The sequence below is a fragment of the Manis pentadactyla genome, chromosome 14, assembly GCF_030020395.1.
Source record: "Manis pentadactyla isolate mManPen7 chromosome 14, mManPen7.hap1, whole genome shotgun sequence".
Lineage (NCBI taxonomy): Eukaryota > Metazoa > Chordata > Mammalia > Pholidota > Manidae > Manis > Manis pentadactyla.
In genome coordinates this window covers 8,152,667-8,174,996 of record NC_080032.1, presented here as the reverse complement: position 1 = coordinate 8,174,996, position 22,330 = coordinate 8,152,667, and the positions used below count along the sequence as shown (strand labels likewise).

At 42.2% G+C, this 22,330-nt stretch overlaps 1 protein-coding gene across 3 annotated transcripts in view; it reads left to right on the top strand.

Moving 5' to 3' along the window:
* The first annotated feature begins 150 nt into the window (after positions 1 to 150).
* The window catches only part of NF2 (NF2, moesin-ezrin-radixin like (MERLIN) tumor suppressor), a 73,074-nt gene continuing 50,894 nt past the window's right edge, over positions 151 to 22,330 (top strand). For 2 of the 3 annotated variants that reach the window (XM_036908838.2, XM_036908839.2), the window contains exon 1: positions 159 to 753. In XM_036908838.2, the coding sequence (XP_036764733.2) occupies positions 640 to 753 (114 nt within the window). In that variant the 5' untranslated portion in view covers positions 159 to 639. Of the gene's footprint in view, positions 754 to 22,330 lie in introns of all 3 variants that reach the window. The other variant, XR_008993859.1, reaches the window with a different exon arrangement.

Genomic DNA, 22,330 nt, shown 5'->3' with positions numbered 1-22,330 from the left:
CCCAGTTGGAGCCGAACTTCCAATTGGTGGAGTCCTTGTGAGCGGGTCCTACGGAGCGTGGGAACCCCTCCTTCCTTGGTGTGCTCAGCCAACCGTGGCGTCTGGACGAAAGCCGCCGGGTTAGGTTGAGCTGTGTGTAAGGATTCGAGGGGCCTGAGGGCGGGGCTGCGAGCAGGCCAGGGGCTGCGGGGAGGGGACGCTTCCCGCGGGCGCGCGGAGCGAGGACGGTGACAGCCACGCGCGCACGTGCGCGTCCGGCTGCAGCGCCGCCCCAATTCCTCTGTTCGCCGCTGAGAGGCGCGCAGGGTCTGAGCCGCAGCCGTCTAGGGGCTCCGTCCCGGGCGTCCCCAGCGTCCCCGGCTCAAGTCCCGGAGCGCCGTTCCGTGCCTGCCCCGTCTGTCCCGGCTCGGGTTTCTCCCCCGCGCGGCCGTCAGAGCCTGCTCCCCAATTCCCCTTTCCGTTCCTGGGGTAGGGTCCTCACGGCCCATGCTGGCCGCTGGGGGCCCGCGCCACTCAGCTCCCGGGCCGGCCGGCCGGCCACCATGGTGGCCCTGAGGCCTGTGCGGCTCCTCCAGGGAGGGTAAGAGGCCCAGAGCGCAGGCTTCGGGGCGCGAGGGTCCCGGGCCTGAGCCTCGCGCCATGGCCGGAGCCATCGCTTCCCGTATGAGCTTCAGCTCGCTCAAGCGGAAGCAGCCCAAGACGTTCACCGTACGGATCGTCACCATGGACGCCGAGATGGAGTTCAATTGCGAGGTAACCAGCCAGCAGCAGCCCCGACGGGCTGCGGCGAGGGGGAGTCCCGCGGAATCCGGCGGAATCCCCGTTCCCCCGGCCCTGGACACAGATCTGGGCTCCACTGCATGGTGACAGTTGAGTTAGAGGCTTGAAGGATTCTGCTTATAATCACCTCTGGGCACAGATAGAGACCTCAAGAACCGGAAGGAGCCGTCTAGGCCCAAATCCTCCTGTTGCAGATAATGACTGCTTTTTTTTTCATAGAGCTGTTGAGTTTGGAAGCATTTCCTGAAGGTTTTCATTCATTGTTACTACACGAGGCTGGAAGCATCAGTGATTTCTGGTTTTCAATCTAAGGCTTAAGTTCCAGCTCTCTGGGGTTTTTTACTTCATTGGGTAATATTAATGTACCCCAGGTAGTCAAAGTTGCATCTTGTTTGTTGGAAACTCTGTACTTCTTTTCGTTTTCCAAAGCTTACATTTTTCTGGAAAAACTCTGAGTCTTATACTTAACTTTTCATATGTGATGGAATATATGTATTCCATCGTGATAATAAGTTATCATTTGTTGAATACTTTCTCAGTGCCATTCATACATTTAATTCTCACCGCAACCCACTGAGGTGGGTACCCCAAATCATATATCTAGTAAATGGCAGAGTGGGATTTTAAATCAAGCTCTTAACCAGTATAGTACTGCCTCTCAAGTAATTTAAGTCCTTGCTACTTAAGGTGGGTCTGTGGACCAGCAGTGACCTAAGTCAGGGGTTGGTAAACTTCTGTGAAGGGCTGCATAGTAAATACTTTCAGCTTTGCGTGCTCTAGGGTCTCTGCTGGAACTAGTCAGTCTTTAGCTCTACCACTGTAGTGCAAGAGCAGCCTTAAGATTGATTTACAGCATGACATCATGAGGAGCTCCATTGACCTGCTCTCCTGTTATGAGTAGTGAAAATTACCTTAGAAAGAAAACCCTCAGGTATTATGATTAGTACACATGGTGTGTGTGGTGGTGGTAGGGTCATGGGGAAGACAGTGTAGCACAGAGAAGACAAGTAGTGACTGTGGACCTTACTACACTGATAGACAGTGACTGCATTGGGGGATGGGGGGACTTGGTAATATGGGTAAATGTAATAACCACATTGTTTTTCATGTGAAACCTTTATGTGTAGCCTAATGATATATTAATAATAATGATAATAATAAACCTCAACAACTGTTGAAGCCCTCTGGAAATGGTCCCAAGGGCAAACGTCAAGTGAATACATATTTATTCAATAAAATTTATGAAAATTCAGTAAGAAAGGCAAGAGTCTGGTATTTGAACCAAGACCACTCCCTCCCTTCTTGCTTCCAGCTCAGCAAGGTGGAGACTGATGCAATCTAGAACACAGGGCTCCCTTTCCCCTAGCTCCCTGTGAGACCACTTTCTTCCCTGGGGAGCAGGACTTCAGTGCTTTTTATCCTGCCCAAGGCTACTTGTTGCTGAGGTTAAATCCTGGGTGTGTGCAGTTGAAAGATGGGGTCTCCTTCTTCCCCCCAGCTCCTATTTAGAGAATGGGGGCTGTCTTGGGTATGGCACACTGAGAATACTGGGATGCCAATTGCTCTTGTCCCAGCCGCAGCTTGTGAGTTGTGGTTCCATGTCAGGAAAGACGAACTGAGAGGATCTCAGGCTGGTGTGTCCCTCCCTTCCCCTTCCATCATGGGCTCAGAGATTTTGCCTGGAGGGAGAAGCAGGCTATAAAACCCTTAGCTCTTCAAGCTCTTCCCAAAGGAAGTGACTTCATTTTGCGCTAAGACGTGGAGAAATGTATGCCTAGGAGTACTCTTAAGAACTTTTGATGAAGGACAGTTAAGGAGATTTGTTGATTTACTGGTGATACAACCTAGACTGTAGGCCAGTTTGCAGAAGAGAATCATGGAATAAGACAGATGAGAACCCTTTTGGGGTCATTGAACACTGACTTTAGAAACTGTTCCCTCAAAAAGCCACCTTTTGATTGGATTACTTTGTAGAGCATGTTATACCTCAGGCATGGTTGAAAATAATAGAGCAACAAAACACAATTAGTGGGGTTTAACAGCTGGGTGTGATTAGGGAGAGGAAGAGAGCCCTACTAAAACTGCTGTCATCTCAGGGTGACTGGCCATACCCAAAGCTGTGCCTCTCTGAGGAACAACATCATAGACCTTAACACTGTACGAGGGAAATAGATTTCACTAAAAAAATTCAGCCAGTCACTGAACAAATGAACAAGCAAATAACAATAACAAGCCCTTGAGTTGTGATTATAACAGTAACAGTCTCCAGAGTTGGTACAACATACAGTTGACGCTTGAATAACTGTGTTTCAACTGCACGGGTTCATTTCTATGCAGATTTTTTTCAGTAGGTACATTGGAAATTGTTTTGGAGATTTGTGACAATTTGAAAAAACATTGTCTCTAGCTTGCTTTATTTTAAGAATCCAGTTTATAACATGTAACATATACATATGTGTTAATTGATTGTTTATGTTATTCGTAAGGCTTCTAGTCAACAGCAGGGTATTAGTTAAGTTTTGGGGGACTAAAAAATTAGATGTGGATTTTAAACTGTGCAGGGGGATTAGCACCCCTAACCCCCACCTTGTTCAAGGGTCAATTATTATCTAAAATATCCCGTTTCCAACAAAAAATTACAAGGCATGCAAAGAAACAGGGACATGTGACCCATACAATGGAAAAAAGCTAGCAACAAATTGCCTGTGACAGTGACCAGATGTCAAATTTAACAGAAAAGTTTAAAAATAGCTATTATAAATATGTTCACAGAACTAAAGGAAAAGATAATTAAAGAAGTAAAGTAAAGGAAGGTATGGTGACATTTTTACAACAAATAGAAAAATAGTAATAAAGAGATAGAAATTATAAAAACCAACAGAAAATTCTGGAGTTGGAAAGCATAATAACTGAAGTAAAAAATTCACTAGAGGTGCTCAAAGTAGATTCAAACTGGCAAAAAAAAAAGAATTAGCACACTTGAAAACTGATTGATGGAGATTATGCAAGCTGAGGAGTAGAGAGAAGTAATGAAGAAAAATGTAGAACCTCAGAGAAATGTGAGAGATAGGTAACTGTGTACCAACATATGTGTAATGGGAATATGAGGAGAGGAGAGAGAAGATACATAAACGGCTGAAACTTCCTAAACTTATTGAAAACAGTAACCTATACATTCATTCAGGAAGCTCAATAAACTCCAAGGAGGATAAACACAAAGAGACCCACAAGAAGACACATCATAGTAAAAATGCTGAAAGTCAAAAACAAGGAAAAAATCTTGAGAGCAGCAAGAGAAAAATGACTTGGCATTTATAAGGAAACCCCAATAAGATTAGCAACTGACTTCTCAGCAGAAACTGGAGGTGAGAGGCTATGTGATAATATATTCAGTGCTGAAAGAAAAAACTTGTCAATTAAGAATCCTGTGTCTAGCACAGCTGGATATAAATGAAATGGACATTTGAAAAATAAAGGTGAAATAAGGACTTTCCCAGATAAAAACAGAATTTGTTGCTGAAAGACCTGCCTTACAAGAAATACTAAAATTCTTCAGGCTGAAAGCAAGTAACCTCAGTCATTCAAATCTGTTGAAAAAAAGACAAGACAAAGTGCAAAGGTAAAGATGATTATATCAAAAAGATAGTAGAAATGCATATTTTTCTCCTTGTAACTGCTTTAAAAAGAATTGTATAAAATAATATGTACGTAATATATATACTGTTGAGCCTGAAGCATAGATATGTAACATATTGTTATATGCTTGTCATTAACAACACAGAGGAGGTGGGTGGGAGCAAAGCTGTAATGAGCTAATGAAATAACCACAGATGGTAGAGTTAGTAACTGTAACAATGTATTGTCGGGCTTGTAACTGTAATAGATACATAGAACAATAATACTACAAAAGGGAAAGGGAAAGGAGCTATATAGTAGTAACATTTCTATATATCACTGGAATTAAATAGTATAAATCTGAAGCTGATTCTGATAAGTCAGGATTATTTGGTAAACCCTAGAGCAACCACTAAAACAAAAATCTTAATAGTGGGAAAAATAAATCACTTAAAAATTGAAATGCTTCATTAGAAAATATTTAATGCAAAAGCAAGTAGTAAAGGAAGAATAGAGAAAGACATGAAGCACATAGAAAACAAAAAGTAAAATGGCAGTTATATAATAATTACATAACTAAATGAAGTGGACAAATTTCTGGAAAGACACCTAACTATCAAAATTTACTCAAGAAGAAAGAGACAATCTGAGTAGGCCTAAAACAAGGGATTAAATTAGTAATAAAATACTACCTATAATGAAAGGCCCAGGGTATTCCCACTAGAGGCCCAGATGGCTTCACAGAATTCTACCAAACATTTTAAGAACAATTAATACTGATTCTTCACAAACTCTTCCAAAAAAATAGAAGGGGAAGGAACACTTCCCAACTCATTTTATGAGGCTGGCATTGCCCTGATACCAAAACCAGACAAAGATATCACAAGAAAAGAAAACTAGAGACCATTATCTCTTATTAGTATGGAAGCAAAAATGCTTAACAAAAATACTAACAAACAAAATTCAACACATGAAAAGATTTACACATGATAACCAAGTGGGATTTATTCCAGGAATACAAGATTGGTTTAACATCTGAAAATCAATGTAATATATCAATAGACTAAAAAACAAAAGTCACATGATTAACTCAATAGATAAAGAAAAGGCACATGACAAAATCTAACACCGCTTCATGATAAAAGTACTCAACAAATTAGGAATAGAAGGGAACTTCAGTAAATGGCCAACTGAAAAATCCACAACCAACATCATACTTGATGGTGGAAGACTGGATGCTTACCCCTAAAGATCAGGGACAAGACAACGATGTCCATTCTTGCCATTTGTATTCAACATTGTAGTGAAGGTTCTAGCTAGGACAGTTAGGCAAGAAAATAAGATAAAGGCATCCTTATTAGAAAGGAAGAAGTAAAAGTATTTTTATTCACAATTACTAAGATCCTGTATAAAGACTCTAAGGAATCCCCTAAAAAAATTACTAAAACTAATAAATGAGTTTGGAAAGGTTGTAGGATACAAGATCAATGGACAAAAATCAATTGTAATTTGTATGTATTTGCAGTGGACAATCCGAAAACGAAATTATGAAAATTCTATTTACAACAGAATCAAAAGGTATAAAATACTTAGGAATAAATTTCATGAAGTACAAAACTTATATTCTGAAAATTGTAAAACATTATGAAAGAAATCAAAGATCTAAATAAAATGGGAAAGCATTCCTTTTTTTTTAATTGTTTTTTTTTTGGTATCATTAATCAACAAGTACATGGGGAGCATTATGTTTACTAGACTCCCCCATCACCACATACCCCATTACAGTCACTGTCCATCAGTGTAGTAAGATGCTGTAGAATCACTACTTGTCTTCTCTGTGTTGTACAGCCCTCCCCGTGCCCCCCCTTACATTATGTCTGCTAATCGTAATGCCCCCCTTTTTTTCTCCCTTGTCCGTCCCTTCCAACCCATCCTCCCCAGCCCCTTTCCCTTTGGTAACTGTTAGTCCATTCTTGGGTTCTGTGATTCTGCTGCTGTTTTGTTCCTTCAGTTTTTTTCTTTCTTCTTATACTCCACAGATGAGCTAAATCATTTCATACTTGTCTTTTTCTGCCTGGCTTATTTCACTGAGCATAACACCCTCTAGCTCCATCCATGTTGTTGCAAATGGTAGGATTTGTTTTCCTTATGGCTGAATAATATTCCATTGTGTGTATGTACCACATCTTCTTTATCCAATCAACTACTGATGGACACTTAGGTTGCTTCCATTTCTTGGCTATTGTAAATAGTGCTGCAATAAACATAGGGGTGCATATGTCTTTTTCAAACTGGATTGCTGCATTCTTAGGGTAAATTCCTAGAAGTGGAATTCCTGGGTCAAATGGTATTTCTATTTTGAGTTTTTTGAGGAACCTCCATACTGTTTTCCACAATGGTTGAACTAGTTTACATTCCCACCAGCAGTGTAGGAGGGTTCCACTTTCTTCACATCCTTGGCAACATTTGTTGTTTGTCTTTTGGATGTTGGCCATCCTAACTGGTGTGAGGTGATATCTTGTTGTGGTTTTACTTTGCATTTCCCTGATGATTAGCGATGTGGAGCATCTTTTCATGTGTCTGTTGACCATCTGAATTTTTTCTTTGGAGAAGTGTCTGTTCAGATCCTGTGCCCATTTTTTAATTGGATTATTTGCTTTTTGTTTGTTGAGGTACGTGAGCTCTTTATATATTTTGGATGTAAACCCTTTATCAGATCTGTCATTTATGAATATATTCTCCCATACCATAGGATGCCTTTTTGTTCTATTGATGGTGTCCTTTGCTGTACAGAAGCTTTTCAGCTTGATATAGTCCCACTTGTTCATTTTTTCTTTTGTTTCCCTTGCTCAGAGAGATATGTTCATGAAGAAGTTGCTCATGTTTATGTCCAAGAGATTTTTGCCTGTGTTTTTTTATAAGAGTTTTATGGTTTAATGACTTACATTCAGGTCTTTGATCCATTTCGAATTTACTTTTGTGTATGGGGTTAGACAATGATCCAGTTTCATTCTCTTGCATGTACCTGTCCAGTTTTGCCAACACCAGCTGTTGAAGAGGCTGTCATTTCCCCATTGTATGTCCATGGCTCCTTTATCGAATATTAATTGACCGTATATGTTTGGGTTAATGTCTGGAGTCTCTAATCTGTTCCACTGGTCTGTGGGTCTGTTCTTGTGCCAGTACCAAATTGTCTTGATTACTGTGGCTTTGTAGTAGAGCTTGAAGTTGGGAAGCGAGATCCCCCCTGCTTTATTTTTCCTTCTCAGGATTGGGAAAGCATTCCTTTTTCATGGATCATAAGACTTACCATTGCTAAGATGACACTATTCCCCAAATTGATCTACACATTCAGTATAATCCTTATCAGAATCTCAGTTTTCTTCTTTGCTGAAACTGATAAGCTGATTCTAAAATTCATACGGAATGGCAAGGGATCAGAATAGCTAAAACTATCTTGCAGAAAAGCAAAGTAGGAAGACAAACTTCATGACTTCAAAACTTACTACAAAACAACCATAATCGAAACAGAATGGTACTGGCATAAAGGTAGACATATATTTCAATGGAATATAATTAAGAGTCCAGAAGTAACCCATACATCTATGGTTAACTGATTTTTGACAAGGGTGCAAGACCATTCAATGGGGCAATGAATAGTCCACAAATGGTGCTGGGACAATTGGATAGTCACATGCAAAAGAATGAAGTTGAACCCTTCCCACCACATAAAAAATGTATAAAAATGGATTAAAGACCTAAATGTAAGAACTAAGACTAAAACATTCTTAGAAGAAAATGTAGGGATAAATCTTCAGGACTTTGGATTTGGCAAACGACTCTTAGGTGTAACACCCAAATCATGAGCAACAGAGGAAAAAAATAGATAAACTGGACTTACCAAGATTGAAAATTTTTGTGATTTGGACACCCATCAAGTGAAAAGAAAAAATGTTAGCAAATCATCTATCTGATAGTTAAAGTATATAAAGAACTCTTATGGCTCAGTAATGAAGGCAAATAACTCAATTAAAGAATAGATGAAGGATCTGAGTAGACATTTCTCCAAGGAAGATACACAGATGGCCAATAAGTACATGAAAAGATGCTCAACATTGTTAGTCATCAGCGAAATGCAAATAAAAAACACGAGATACCACTTTACTCCAATGAAAGCCAACCAACCACATAGACTACTAGATTCAAAAAGGCATAAATAACAAGTGTTGGCAAGAATGTGAAGAAATTGGAATCTTCATGCACTACTGGTGGGAATGCAAAATGATGTGGGAATGTAGAATGATTTGGAAATACTCCAGAAGTTCCTCAGTTAAACATAGACTGACCATATGACCCAGAAATTCCACTACTAAGTATCTGTTGAAGCGGAATGAAAACGGGGGTCTACAGAGAAACTCGTACACAAATGTCTATTGCAGAATTATTCATAACAGCCAAAAGGTGGAAACAACCGAAATGGCCATCAGCAGATGAGTGGGTAAACAAAATGTGGTATATCAATATAGTAGGATATTATTTGTCAATAAAAATGAATGGAGTACCAATACATACTACAATATGAACTTTGAAAACATGCTAAGTGAAAGAAGCCAGTCAAAAAAGAACACATATGATTCCATATGCAAGACTAGAACAGGGACATCTAAAGAACTAGAAAGTAGATTTGTGATTGTTAAGGGCTGGGAAAAGGGAGTGCGGGATTAGGGGAATGATAGGTAAAGGACCAAGGCTTTCTTTTTAAGGTGAGGAAAATGTTCTAAAATTGGGATGACTGCATAATTCTGTCAGTATGCTAAAGACCATTGAATTGTGCACTTTAAGTGAATTTTAAGGTTTGTGAATTCTCTCTCTCAATCAGGCTGTTTTAAAAATGTCCTTCAACAAAATATGAACACAAGAGATGACTTTGTTCTAGTAAAACTTTATTATGAACACTGAAATTTGAATTTCATACAATTTTCACAAATGATGAAATGTTATTTAAAAATACAAAAGTCATTCTTAGCTCTCAGACTGCACAGGAACAGGAGGTGAGCTGAGTTTGTTGTGGGCTATAGTTTGCTGACCTCTGGTCTAATGTACTATTTGATAAGTATTGTGAGACAGTGATAGCTAAAGGGCCATAGGAAAAGATTTTGTATGACATTTCTGTTGCCATAATTTTGCCGTGAAAATCTTTTCTTTTTTCTTCTTTAAACAGACCCCGGACCCAAAGAGGACAGAAAACAGTATTATCAGTGATAGTAGAGTTTCTCAACTTTGGCACTATTGACATTTTGTATGGGTAACCCTTTATTGAGATGGGGGGCCATCCTGTGTACTGTGGTATGTTTGACAGTATCTCTGGCCTCTACCCACTAGATGCCAGTAGTAGCCCCCACCTTGACCTTGTCATAACAACCAAAATTTGTCAGGTGTCCCTGGGGGAAACACCCTCCCCTATCCCCTGCCACCACATTGAGAACCACTGATCCACAGAAAGGAGTAAGAGCAGTGATGTTCACAGGGGCAGAATTGGTATAGTATAGAGTCTGTCATACTTTAATGTGTACATAAGTGACTGAAGATCTTGGTAAAATGTGGATTCTGATTCTGTAGTTCTGCAGTGGGACTAAGAATTCTACATTTCTAACAAATTCTCAAGTAATACCAGTGATACTGGTCCAGGGACCACACATTGAATAGCAAAGCAGTAGTAAGAAAGTGCGCATAAGCTTTGACATAGACAGAAATAAACTACTTCTATCCTGGATAAAATACTTAAGCTCTCTGGACTTCAGGTTCCACGTCAGTAAAATGGGACTCATAATACTGACCCTGCAAGGTTGTTACAAGAATTCATGGAATGTGTGGTGCCTAGGCAGAAAGGAAGACATAGAAGGGACTGTAGCTGGCCTAAAGTAGGAGGCTCAGGTCACCATAGGCACTGCCTTGTTGTGATTTCTCCAGGTATTGCATCTTATTGAACGTCAGATTTCCAGTGGAAATACCTTTTGTAAATGATGTTCAAATATTCTTTTGAAATTAGCAGTAGTTTGATTTATGCTGATATAGGGAGCCCTGAGATATGATTAGTCTTACTCTCCTGCACTATTTTTATGTTGTACATTAACTGAGCAAGGTGCTAATACAGGAAATGGCAGGTGCATTTTGAAAAAAAACAGAAGAGAGATGGTGCTTAAGGAATTCTTAACTTTCTTGAGGTGAAATGTAGGTAGCTTCTAAGAAGGACTCAATTTCAGAACCAGTGAGAGTTAACATGTGAATCATGTTACCTTCTGCTAACAAGTTCGGACCTTTTTTTGCTGCAGAGAGAGGGGAAAGAGCCCCTCTTGCACTACTTGCTGCCTTGTACAATTGGCTTGATGTTTTGGAAGATTTTTCCACTTGAAAGATCTGATATTTATCATTTTGAGAAAGTGGATGCTGAACATAATTTACCAGGAGGCTAAACGGTTATGTTATTTCTTATCTAGGCTGGAATTTTACTCTTAACAATTCAACCTGTCAGTAAGAAGAGCCAAATAAGAAAAATTGCTCAAAATCGAGCTGTGAGAAATTCCAGTACCATCTTATATTGAAACCAAAGGCTTCTTCTCCTGCTGGTTGGCACCCCAAATGTTTTCACATACCCAAGTGACATTATGATTGGGTTAAATGCCAATATTACAGATCATTCCAACATACAGTGGACATAAAGTAGGAACTTTTGAAGGGGGGAAAAAGAACAACTCTGGTATTTTCAGTAAGATATTAAAACCTGGGCATCCCAAGGTTTAGGCAAATGATTCCCTTCTGAATGTAAACTCCAGCAGGGCAGTGGTGGTGGTTTCACCGCTTAATTGTATATAGTAATGGGACTCTGTGGGAGGGCATCGGGAAGCTTTCCTTCTTATTTCAGATGAAAGATGGTTTCTGCCACCCCTCTGGGCTCTCCTGTGCAGTTTAAGCGGTGCCTGGGGATGGCGTGGCTGCTGCAGGTCTAGGACAAGGGCAGTCAGGGGTGAATGATAGCTGCAGTCATGCCAGTGAAGAGGGAAGGAAGCGGGCACACAGGGGCTAGTGCTGCCGTCCGCTGGACCCGCATCTGCTCTTCTGCGGTGGGACCCTAGGAACAGCAACCACTGTGTGCCGGGTACCGTGCTCAGTGCTTTAAACACGCTATCTTGTTTGATACTCACAATGCAGACTCATTTATTTATTCATTCAACAGGAATTAACTGAGTACTCATGCAGGCCAGGCAGTGAAGATGAACTAGTAGTGATCAAGACCTACTTGGGTTGTGGGTGTTGTCATGGGCTTCAGTGTTAGAAGGGGAAACAGAGGCTCAGACATGGCAGAAAGCCTGCTTAAGTTCCCAGGGAGGCATTGTCTGTTCTGAATGAGAAAGAGAGGACAGGGACAGGTAAGTTGCTTAGTTGAACCTCAAAATGAGCTTTTTATGTAAGCTGGGTAGGTCTTAGCTCAAGCTCCAGTGTCCTCGTCAGGGCCACGCAAGCAGCACGGCCTGCAGGTCACAGCTGTGGTCTGGGGAGCCTGCTTTTTGACTGTGCCTCTAACCAGCTGAGTGACTTTAGGCAGGTTCCTTAGTCCTCTCAGATGCCTCTGTTTCCTCGTCTGTAAAATGGGGGTTGTGATACTTCTTCCAGCATAGAGGCACAGAGTTGTTACGGGGATTAAAATCAAGTTATTGTTGGTAAAGTACTTACAATAGCACCTGGCACGAGGTAAGTCCCATATACGGGTTGTTACATAAAAGGAACTCAGTTCAAGGCCTCCCATCACTTGGCGCCCTTTCCCAGCCTCTCCTGCACTTCCTCACCTCCCCTCTTTGCTCTGAGCCTGGTGTTCTGGTTGCTCTTTCCCAAAAGTGCCAAGCTCTCTTCACAGTGCTGTGCCCTTGCATAGCGGTTCCTTTGCATAGGCTGTTCCTTTTGGCTGGGTGCCCTTCTCACTGCCTCCAGGCATAGACATTCTCCTTCTCCTTTGAGGTTCTGTTCAGATGTTCCTGTCTCTTTTTGCCCAAGACCAGTCCAGAGCTACCAAGTGATGGGGCCAAACCCAGGACATCTGTCTTCCAGGCCACCCTCTTTCTATTAAATTATGCCACCCAAATAGGAAGCTCCACATAGAAATAGGAAAGGTTAAAAACCTTGACAGAATTTATTTGGTAAACAGGAAAAAGAAAGTAGAAATAAGAACTCTTTCAAAGAACTTCCTAACTCAACAACTGCTTGTCTATGGCATTGTTTTACTTGTTTCATTGGTGTAAGATACCATTTCAAAACCATTTTGTGAGTGTCAGTGGGCTTGAATGGTAGGATGGATGATATGATGATGAATGATGTGACTGACAACCTCTCCTATATTGTCTCAGCGTCTAGTTTGTCTTTTTGAATCAAATGGACGTTTTCCATAAGTGAATCCTTCTCACTCACCATGATTACTCGGGATTCCTTGCCTCTGGCCTAAAATGAAGTTTGTTTTATAAGAGCTAAGTATTTTTTAGTTGCATATTTATCATGTGTTAGGGTCAGAATGCTTTTCCCAGTATTCAGCCCAGTGTGTTCTCATAATTTTTGGGGTGTCCACATAAAAAGCAACTGGTGACTTGTCTATTCTGAGACCTTTTCATGTTCTTTGAAAAGCTAGTTATCTAACTTTGAAATCCACCTGCTTCTTCATCCCTCCCTGCTTCCCACTGCAGTTCAGTTTTGGAGCAGCCAAAAGGCATTGAAAGCGTTGAAGCACACAGAAAGATACTGAAGAGTGAAGGTCCCAGCTTTCTGAGGTGCTCATAATCTAGTTAGGGAAATCTAGGATACACATGAAAAGTTCATGCAGAGAAGTCTCTATACCAGGTGACAGTGGGCTACCGTTGAGGGGGAGAAGGAATCACAGTGCAGTGGGGTGAATAGGTGCACCCCCCGCCCTAACTCCAGTTTTGGAGGCAGCTTTGGGTGCACAGGTGCAGGGGGTAGGGCACTCCCGTCAAGTGGATCAGTGGATGTGCTTGAGCAAAGGAGAGGATGGGAATCCTGTGGTTTGAGGAGGGAGAGGGGAGAGGTGTTTGAATTGGTAGGTTCAGGCCAGATTAAGGAGTGTATGTTCATCAGATGCGGTGGGGAGCTTTGAGGTTTTTTCTAGGAGAATGAAAAGTGATCAACATGCAGAATGATTTGAAATGTTAGGGGCTGGAGATGGGGAGAGGTCAGAAACAAGTTGCCTAACTAGAAGATGATGCTTTGGGCCAGGTGTCACACTGCAACCTGAATCCAAAGCTTGGGCACCAGGAGGACAAGGCCTGGAATCAGGGTCTTCTGTGACAAAGAATGAGCAGAAGACCTACTCAGCCCAAGATTCAGGGGGTCCAGAGCCAGTCCTCAGGCCTGAGGCCAGCCAAGCTGGAAGCAGTTCTGGGTCAAGCCTGAACAGAGTTGGGCTCAGGAGGTCAGCCCACTTTCCTGTGTCTGGTTTGGGTGTACAGTCAGGGTGTTGCTTGTGTAAAACCATTCAGAACTCTGAACTGGTGCTTGAACCCCTGGCTTCTAGGCAGAGCTCCTCTACGCATCGTTGGACACGTCCCTTCCTCCCCCTAGGCCTCAGTTCTTCAGCTAAAACATGAGGCGGAAGGACTTGGTTTCAAGGACTCTCAGCTTTAACATCCTATTTTTGGTGATCTGGACAGAGGACGCTCATTGCAGAGCTCTCCCTCTTTCCTATTTCCTCCTCAAATCCTCATCTCAGGATTTGAGTATGTAGGTGTGAGAAAGATCTGCTGAAGGACGGGAAGAGTATTACCTAGGGAATACGGGCTGTCCTGCTGATAGAAGGGGAAGGTTGGCTTGGGTGAAAGCCCCACGACTGCCACTGCTCCCGGAGCCATCCTGCACTTCCCTCTCTGAGCCTCAGCGCCACATCTGTAAAATGAGGAGAATAGTAGTATTTTTCTTATAGGGTTCTTTTAAGGCATGAATGAGGTAGACCTTTACAGGCACTTAGCCCAGGGCCTGATCATAGTTAGCACTTGTTAAATACTAGCTTCTTAGGTTACCATGAGTTGGGTGTGTGGGGATAAAGAGGAATGGTCTCGTGCTAGAGGCACCGTGAATTTTCCCCTTTAATCATCTCCTTTATTCTCTTTGAGTCTTCTTCAGGTTGTTCATGCCTTTGTAATTGTAGGACCTCTAGACTCTGTGAGTATTTTAAATATAATGAGCTTTACCTTATGCCAAGTTCCTGTTTAACTTTTTTATAGTGTGCCAGATAATTGATCTCTATTTAGCTTGAGGTCTACTGTGATAACAGGATTCTTTTCTGATTTCTGCCATACTTCATTCTCCATTCTTTTGTCCTCAATGTGTCATTTTGAAAATTTTCTCTTTTCTTTGTTTTTGAATGACTGCTCCAATTTTTCATGCTAGTTTTGCATTCTTGTCCAAGAACATTTTTGGTGCTTGTTTATTCTTAATTTCAGAAGTTAAAGCATGTGAGGTCTTAAAAACCTATGATTGAGTTTTCTCAGAGCTGCTAATCTTTTTAGCCAGCTGGTGACAAGGCTTCTCTGGTTTGTTACAGGATGTGTTCCATCCTCCTGTCTGTGCTTTGTCTAATTTAAATTCTCAATTGGTACATTGGTAGCACAGAAAAATTTATTACCAAACTAGTGCTGATCTCAGGGAAAAAAAATCTTTAATCAAATCTTCAGGCACTGGTGCTGAGACTCAAGATGCTTGGCTCAGTTTAGGAATTACTTTTGCACCACTAGGTGGGGGCAGAGCCCATCATTTCTGAAGGCATTGATTAGGCCTTTTTCCTCTTCCAACTCTCACTACAATTCTCCTTTTTGCTCCTCTGCCAAATCCTAGCTGGAAAATTCACAAAACTTCCTGTGACATTACCTGTGGTTTTCCCATCCACCTTGCCGGTATCAGCCTTCTAGTCTTACTCATTTTGGTAATGTGACTTTCAGATAGAGCTTAAAACTGAAGCTCAGAGTAATTAATTACTAAGCTTACCCGAACTGATCCGTGCTTTTAAATTGAACAAGAGTGTATTTATCTAGTGTCCTACTCATATTGATTTGAGATTAAATCAGTCTCATAAATATGTTAAAAAAGTCTTCAACCCAAGGTAGTTTTCATCCTTCTGTAGACATTTTTACCAGCCCTGTCAACTTACACTTACACCTTCCAGTGTTGTTCAGGTCAGTGCTATTATCGTGGATGGCTGTGAAATGTAATCAAAGGGTCAAACTAGAAATAGAAACAGCATGTTTACAATTTCCTTCCAGGCTAGGGTCTGGGTTCTGCATGAGTAGGCTTGCACAAATGGATTATGCTCTAGCTCTGTTTTGCCGGGAGCTTTTTGGAGGAATGTACTTTTAAATACAAACTGCAGATTTTGCAATGTCTAGGGCAGGAGGAGTTAATCATTTGGATAATACTGAGTCAGGGGTTGTATTTAAGTCTGCTAGTTTCATTCCTCATGTTTAGACATGTAAAGTTTAGCTTTGTTCCTGTCTGCACTGAATTTATTGTTGTTTCTTATTTGTAGCTCTCTGTAGAATGATTGTTCTCAGTATTTCAAACATTTGAACCCACTGATGACTGGTGAATATCAAGAGCATGTTACAGCCAAAAAGCTTCTATTTTTCAGCAGCATTATAATGGCCATTTTTGATACATTACAGAGTGCATTATTATACAGTCAACTCTTGATTATGAGAAGTAAGGAACATGATAGCAACAGTAGAACATGAGTAAGGGAAAAGAATGTAGAAAGCACACATAAACATTAAGAGTCACTTTATATCCTTGAAAATGATTTTATCATATAGATTGGGATGTTAAAGGATTAAAAGAAAATTATTGCAGCAATGAGAAAACTACTACACAGTTTATACAAAACCATCTCAAACTCCTAGACTCAGAGGGTATTAATCCTCAAAGACCACTTGATGATTGTGGAAGCCGAGACCCAGAGAGGTTAAATGACTTGCCCAACACGGCGGATTTGGGTGTTTGATAGCTATTTGACCAGGCCATGATTGCTCTTATGTTGTGAGCTAAATTCCAAAGACAGAGATTGTTTTCTTTGCTTTGGGGGGACTGTATTGCTTTTATAGCACCATCGCTGTATTGTTTCTTTTTGCTCTGTCATCTGCCAGCTGTCTTTGAAGTGCCTTTTCTCGTAGCATCATAACACCTGGGCCTTGCGGAGCATTAGAGATTGTCAATGAAGAAAGTGAGACCCAGTTGAGCTGTGTGGCTCACCTGAGGCCATAGGCTTGTGTGTGGTGGGGGAGGGAGTTTAGGATACAGATGCCTTCTCTGGATTCACTGCTGCTCCCATAACCTTCTCCACTTCAGCAGGAAACATGCCAGAAGCTACAAACATAAGGACTTTTTCCCCCCCTAAAAAAAACTGTAATTCATTTTGTTTTGAAAGACTTAAAGAGTTTAAAACCTCCATTCATGGCTTCCCAAGGTGCTGTCCTTTGTCTCTTCCTTAGTCTCTTGTTCTGTGGAAAATTTTCTTGGTGGTTCTTTGAGGTTTAGATTTCCTTGCCAAGGTATTTTTAGAGAGAAGGAATCAGTATGTGCTACCAAAGGGGGAAAATATATACCTTAAGGCCCAATTATGCAATTAGAATTTTAATAAGGAGTGTCATAAATTCTTGCTTCATTGCAATCATTACTTAGAAGACTGTTCTACTCCGAAGCCTCATCTAGTTCTCATCATCATTATCATCAACATCATCAGCCAACCACAAGCACTTACGGAGTGGCCGCAGATCATGCGCACTTGCTTGGGTCGTGTGTGTGTGTGTGTGTGTGTGTGTGTGTGTGTGTGTGTGTGTGTGTGTGTGTGTGTGTGTGTGTGTGTGTGTGGTGTGTGGGTCGTGTGTGTGTGTGTGTGTGTGTGTGTGTGTGTGTGTGTGTGTGTGGGTGGGTCGTGTGTGTGTGTGTGTGTGTGTGTGTGTGTGTGTGGTGGCCCTTGCCTTGAAGGAGTTTGTGATCTGCAGAACTTAAGGAAAGACAGGAATCTTAAGGGAAAGACAGACACCTTATTTTTCTGTATATGTGGAGTACATTACTGATTCATGTACTAGCATTTTATGGGGGGAGGTGGACAGTGGTGAGATAAAGAAAGAGATCTTAGAAAGGATTTTAGAAAGGTCTGTGTATGGATAAATGGAAGCACACAGGTTTGCTGACCTGGGAGTGCCCAGGCTGGGTTGTAACAAGGTAAGATAATTGGTTGAAGGAGGGAGGAAGTAATTGGTTTAGGGGCTTGCAACCAAACATTTAAGTAGATTCGGCATATTAACAGCAATGATTGCAAGACTAGGAGGGGAAGATCTCTCACTGTGGTTGATTATGCTGCAAGCTGCCAGGGCAACATTGGAATTGCAATTTTTTTTTTTGCAAAGAGGAGGTTTCAGCTTCATGAGATTTTGCCCAGATTTAGGTGAAGGATATAAGGGCTGTGATTGGTTGAACAGAGAAATCTTTTGCTAAAAGCCTGCTTTTATCTGAAGGATCCCCTTTTCCCTCATTTTGAGAAATAACAGCTGATTAGTTGTAGTGTATCCTTTCATTGTGACAGGAAATGGCACGAATAGTTTGGTAGTTTAAACTCATGAGACCATAGAACCTGCTTCTGTAGTATGGTGACACCATACCCCGAGTTAGGCAGTGTCGGTTTTATACCCACATTACTTGCACTTTTTATCCTCCTTGATTAACCAAAGTAGATTTTAGTGAAACTCATTCATGTACTGCCCAGCAAGGTCATTTTTATACCTCTTTCCATTGTTTATCTTGTAAATTGAGATATTTTGCATCTATTTTTTCAAAACAGACAAATAAAAGTTGTATTTAGGTTTGGATCTGATACATTAGCATCTTAAATTCTCATGTCTTCTAGGCCAACTGTTACTGCAAAAGTCAGTGAGGGATATGCATTGAAAGGGGAAATCACAGTATCCTTGGTTTTCCGTTTCTGAAATGATGGTAAACACGTGGCACGTGTCCTGTCCCTGGGGAGGCAGAGTCCCTTCTGTTGCTCTGTCTGTAAGGGAGCTAACCTTTTGACGATTTTTATGGCAAATGCTAGGGCAGCTTGTGAACTAATTAGAAGAACGCCTGATAAGTGGATGCTGGGCTCGTTGGTTCTCCTTCATATTCTGTGGAGTAGGAAGCCGGGCAAATAGCATTCCTTGTGTAGCTGACGGTCTGGCCCCCCAGACCTCCATGAAGCGGAATGTTGCTTCTCTGGTAGCTTTTTCTAGATTTGAGTCTTCTCTGCAAAGCTCACATATCTCTGTGGATTCTAATTTGGCAGGACCAGATTTACTTTCTTCCCTCATGATAGTTGTCCTTCTCTCACAGTGGCCCCTGCCCATCATGTGGATGGTGTCGTACTCACCCTACACAGTTGTATCAGCAAGTACAAGGGAGTCGTTGGTTGATGGCTTCATGGGCCAAAGAAAGCAGTGGGAGAAATGCAATGTGACGGCTGCAAAACAAAAAACAAATGGTCATTTTAGGGCTGTGAGTCTAAACCTGGCCAACTGTAATGACTGTCATGGACACTATTCATCATGCTTCCCTGGTTAATTGACCCCAGGCAGCCCTGTAGGTTATTGGTGCCAGTTGCTTCCTACAACAGGGAAGTGCTACGTTCCAGCTGCAGAGGGTAAGTGCTTAGTGCTATTTACTTAAAACATTCTCGGTTGATAAATTACAAGCACTTCACTCTGGGTAAAGCTCATAAATTCATCCCCTACAAAAAATAACAAGCTGACAGCACTTAGTCCTGTATATAAAGTTCATGCACATCTATCTTTGATATAGTCACAAGTATATATCTATGAAATAGCAGTGCAGGCTGTGAAAGTAATGGGGGAGCAGGGCCACAAAACAAGGAGCTGTGTGCTTGCAGACTCAGTGCTGTTAGCTCCTCCACTTGAAGGGCACCTTGAGGATGAGGCCTGTGGAGCCTGAGCTTACAGTGCGACGGAGGCCAGATTCGTGCTCCTTCCTGCCTTTCTTCCCTCTGCAAGTCACCTTTCTCACTCTCCCCACCTCACTTTTCTGTCTGCGAAATTGAGCATCTGCCTCTTAACCTCCCTCTTCTCCACCAGGCTGAGATGAGGCTAGGAGCTGTAGTGGTGTACGTGGAGCAGTTTGAACACTTCGGCCAGGTGGAAAGAGGTAGGTTTAAATGAACATTTAATCAGAACCAGGAGCTGCTCTATTTTTGGCAGTCTGTTAGGAAAAATTATAAACCCTAACAGAAAGGCCCTGAAGTAGGATAAATGCAAGCCTGAAAGGCTTATGTGCTCTCAGGTGTCAGAAAAGGAAATATTTTCATAAAAAATAAATGTGAGACTCATACCCCTGGCCATGGCTTCCTAGAGACTTGGCAATATTGTTATGAGATGTGTGACTGTTTTGAACCAGTGACCATATAACCTGGTTCCTAATCAACTGGAGAGTCCAAACCCTCACACGCAGTAGGCTGCAGCTGCATATTCAGAACTGTATTGAACATTCAGTACTGCAGGTAGGATAATTATGCTGCTTGTCAGGTACCAGAAAAGTGCAAAGAACATTCCTTCACTTTGCAACAGCTTGGACCCAAGCTCCAGACATGCTGTTCCCTCCGGCTGGCGTGACCTCCCTGTTCAGCCCCTTCAGACGACCAGCTTTCCTGACCCAGCTCAGACAGTGTCTCCTCAGTGCAGTCCCTTGGCCCCGAGTTTTGTTCCCACAACACCCTGTTCCGTTAGCATTTACCAGGTTGCGTTTCCATTATCCATTTACCTGTCTTCCCTGCCAGACATGAGTAGGGACAGTGTCTTGTCCTGAATTCATCATTTATCTCTTGTGCTGAGCACAATGACTAGGATGTTGTGGGTGCTCAATAAATGTTTGTCAAATGAGTGATAGCATGGTTAGCTCGATGAGAATGATGGTGTCCTTTCTGCTCGGTCATCCATCGTCCACGACTGAAACAGGACCAGGAGGCTTTGAACAGTGCCACTTGCAGTATAAGGAGAGGAGGCAGGGTTAGAATGAATAATAGCTGCCCGTTATTGAGTGTTTACTGTGGGCCAGGCCCCATTTTAGACTTTTTAAATGTATTAATGCCTTTAATCCTTAGATCAATTTGCTAAGGTAGCTTCTGTTTATTATCTCCATTGCAAAGCACGAGGAAGTTCAATAACTTGCTCAAGGTCACACAATGACAGTGCTGAGATTCATACTGATGTTAGGTAACCATCACTGGTCTATGCTTTTTAGGCTGGTTACTGGAAAGAATTAAGCCCTACTGTCCTGAGGCATCCATTCTTATGTAATGATTTAACTTCTCTCCTGTATGCCTAGAATTTACTAGTTATGTTCCAACCTTGGGAAAAAGGAGAAAAAAGTCACCCAGATAATTTCTGTGTTCTGTGGTTCACATGAGAGAGGTGTAGTTATTGATAAAGAATTGGTTTGAGATGGTAGTTTGGTCCTTTTCGAAACACAATTGTATTCTCTGGTCAAACTGAACTATAATACTTTGATTTTCTACAAGGACCATATAAGCTTTTTGCCTCTAGACCTTTGCACATGCTGTTCCCCCTGCCTGGAACACACTTCCCCACTTACTCCTCCTTCCCAAAGCCCAGTCCTCACTTGGCTCATCTTTCTCACCATGAGAGTCCATTTAGATGTCACTTCCCGCCCCTCCAAGATAGAGGGCCTCTTTCTGGGGGACTCTACAGCCCCTGGGGGCCCCTGTTGTGGCACTCACCAGTGTTAGTGTGCTGAAACCACAGCTGGAGGTGGTTTTTAGGTGTGAAGTGAGGAAGGTGATTATCTGTTCCTGACTGGTTCATGCCCTAGACCTTTTCTGTGAGAACAGAACCTCAGGTGGGGCTTGGACACAATGTATGTCCACTAAGTATTTGTTGAAGGAGTGGATGAATGGGGGTTAATTTTGCTTTAAGTGTTTGAATTGGGTTTTTGAAGTAGTCAAGTCTTCCGTTGGATGGCCATTGTTTGCTGTGTCTGGTATGTTCATACTTGGCCAGGCACCATGGCGGGTAGAGAGGTGGCTATTGCTCGCTTCTAAGGTGCCTACAATCTAGAGAGACATTCGGTCACTTAGATCACCTTACAGCCTCACCACAGTGTAGTGGATCACTGATAAAACTCTGAAGACGAGTGTGGCCATCTTCTGGCAAGTTGGCCAGTACCAAGGGAGCCGCGTTCCCAGCCCAAGACCTCCCTTCACAGGGTGCCCTGAGAACCACCCGGAGCAGCTGTGACCATGGTTCTTATTTATTTGTAAGGAAGTAGAAACCCTCATCGGGAGGAGTAAGGAAGCCTCATGCACTGGGGCAGGATCATGTTGAAAAGTACAACTTCATGTTGGTAAACATATTTGAGTCAGCTTGAACCCAAAAGAAACACTTCTTAGTTAAAGATAGAACATTTTATTTTATTAGTGGAGCACAGACTTTGCATCAGATGCATGGAGGACATGTCTTCCTGGTTTCCTCAGGCACCTTCGCTTGTCCCGTCTAGAACTTAACTGTGCCTCCGTTTCCTCCTGACAGTTGCCTCTTCATGTTCCCTGTCTCCAGTGGGCGCCCCTCTTCCTTCTTTCTCCTTCAGTCCCCACCTGCATGCAGGCACCAGGTCTGTCACTCTGCCTCCTTGCCATCTCTCAGCCTGGCTTCCCTCCCTCCTGCTGCCTTCCTTAAGGCACGGAGTTGCCTCCTTTCTGTCCTCGATTCTAGGCTCCTTTCCTCCAGCCTGTTCTCCACGCTGTTGTCAGAGCAGAATGCAGATCTGACCCTATCACTTCTCTGCTCAAGTCTTCAAAGACACGGTGGCAAGCCACCTGGCCCCA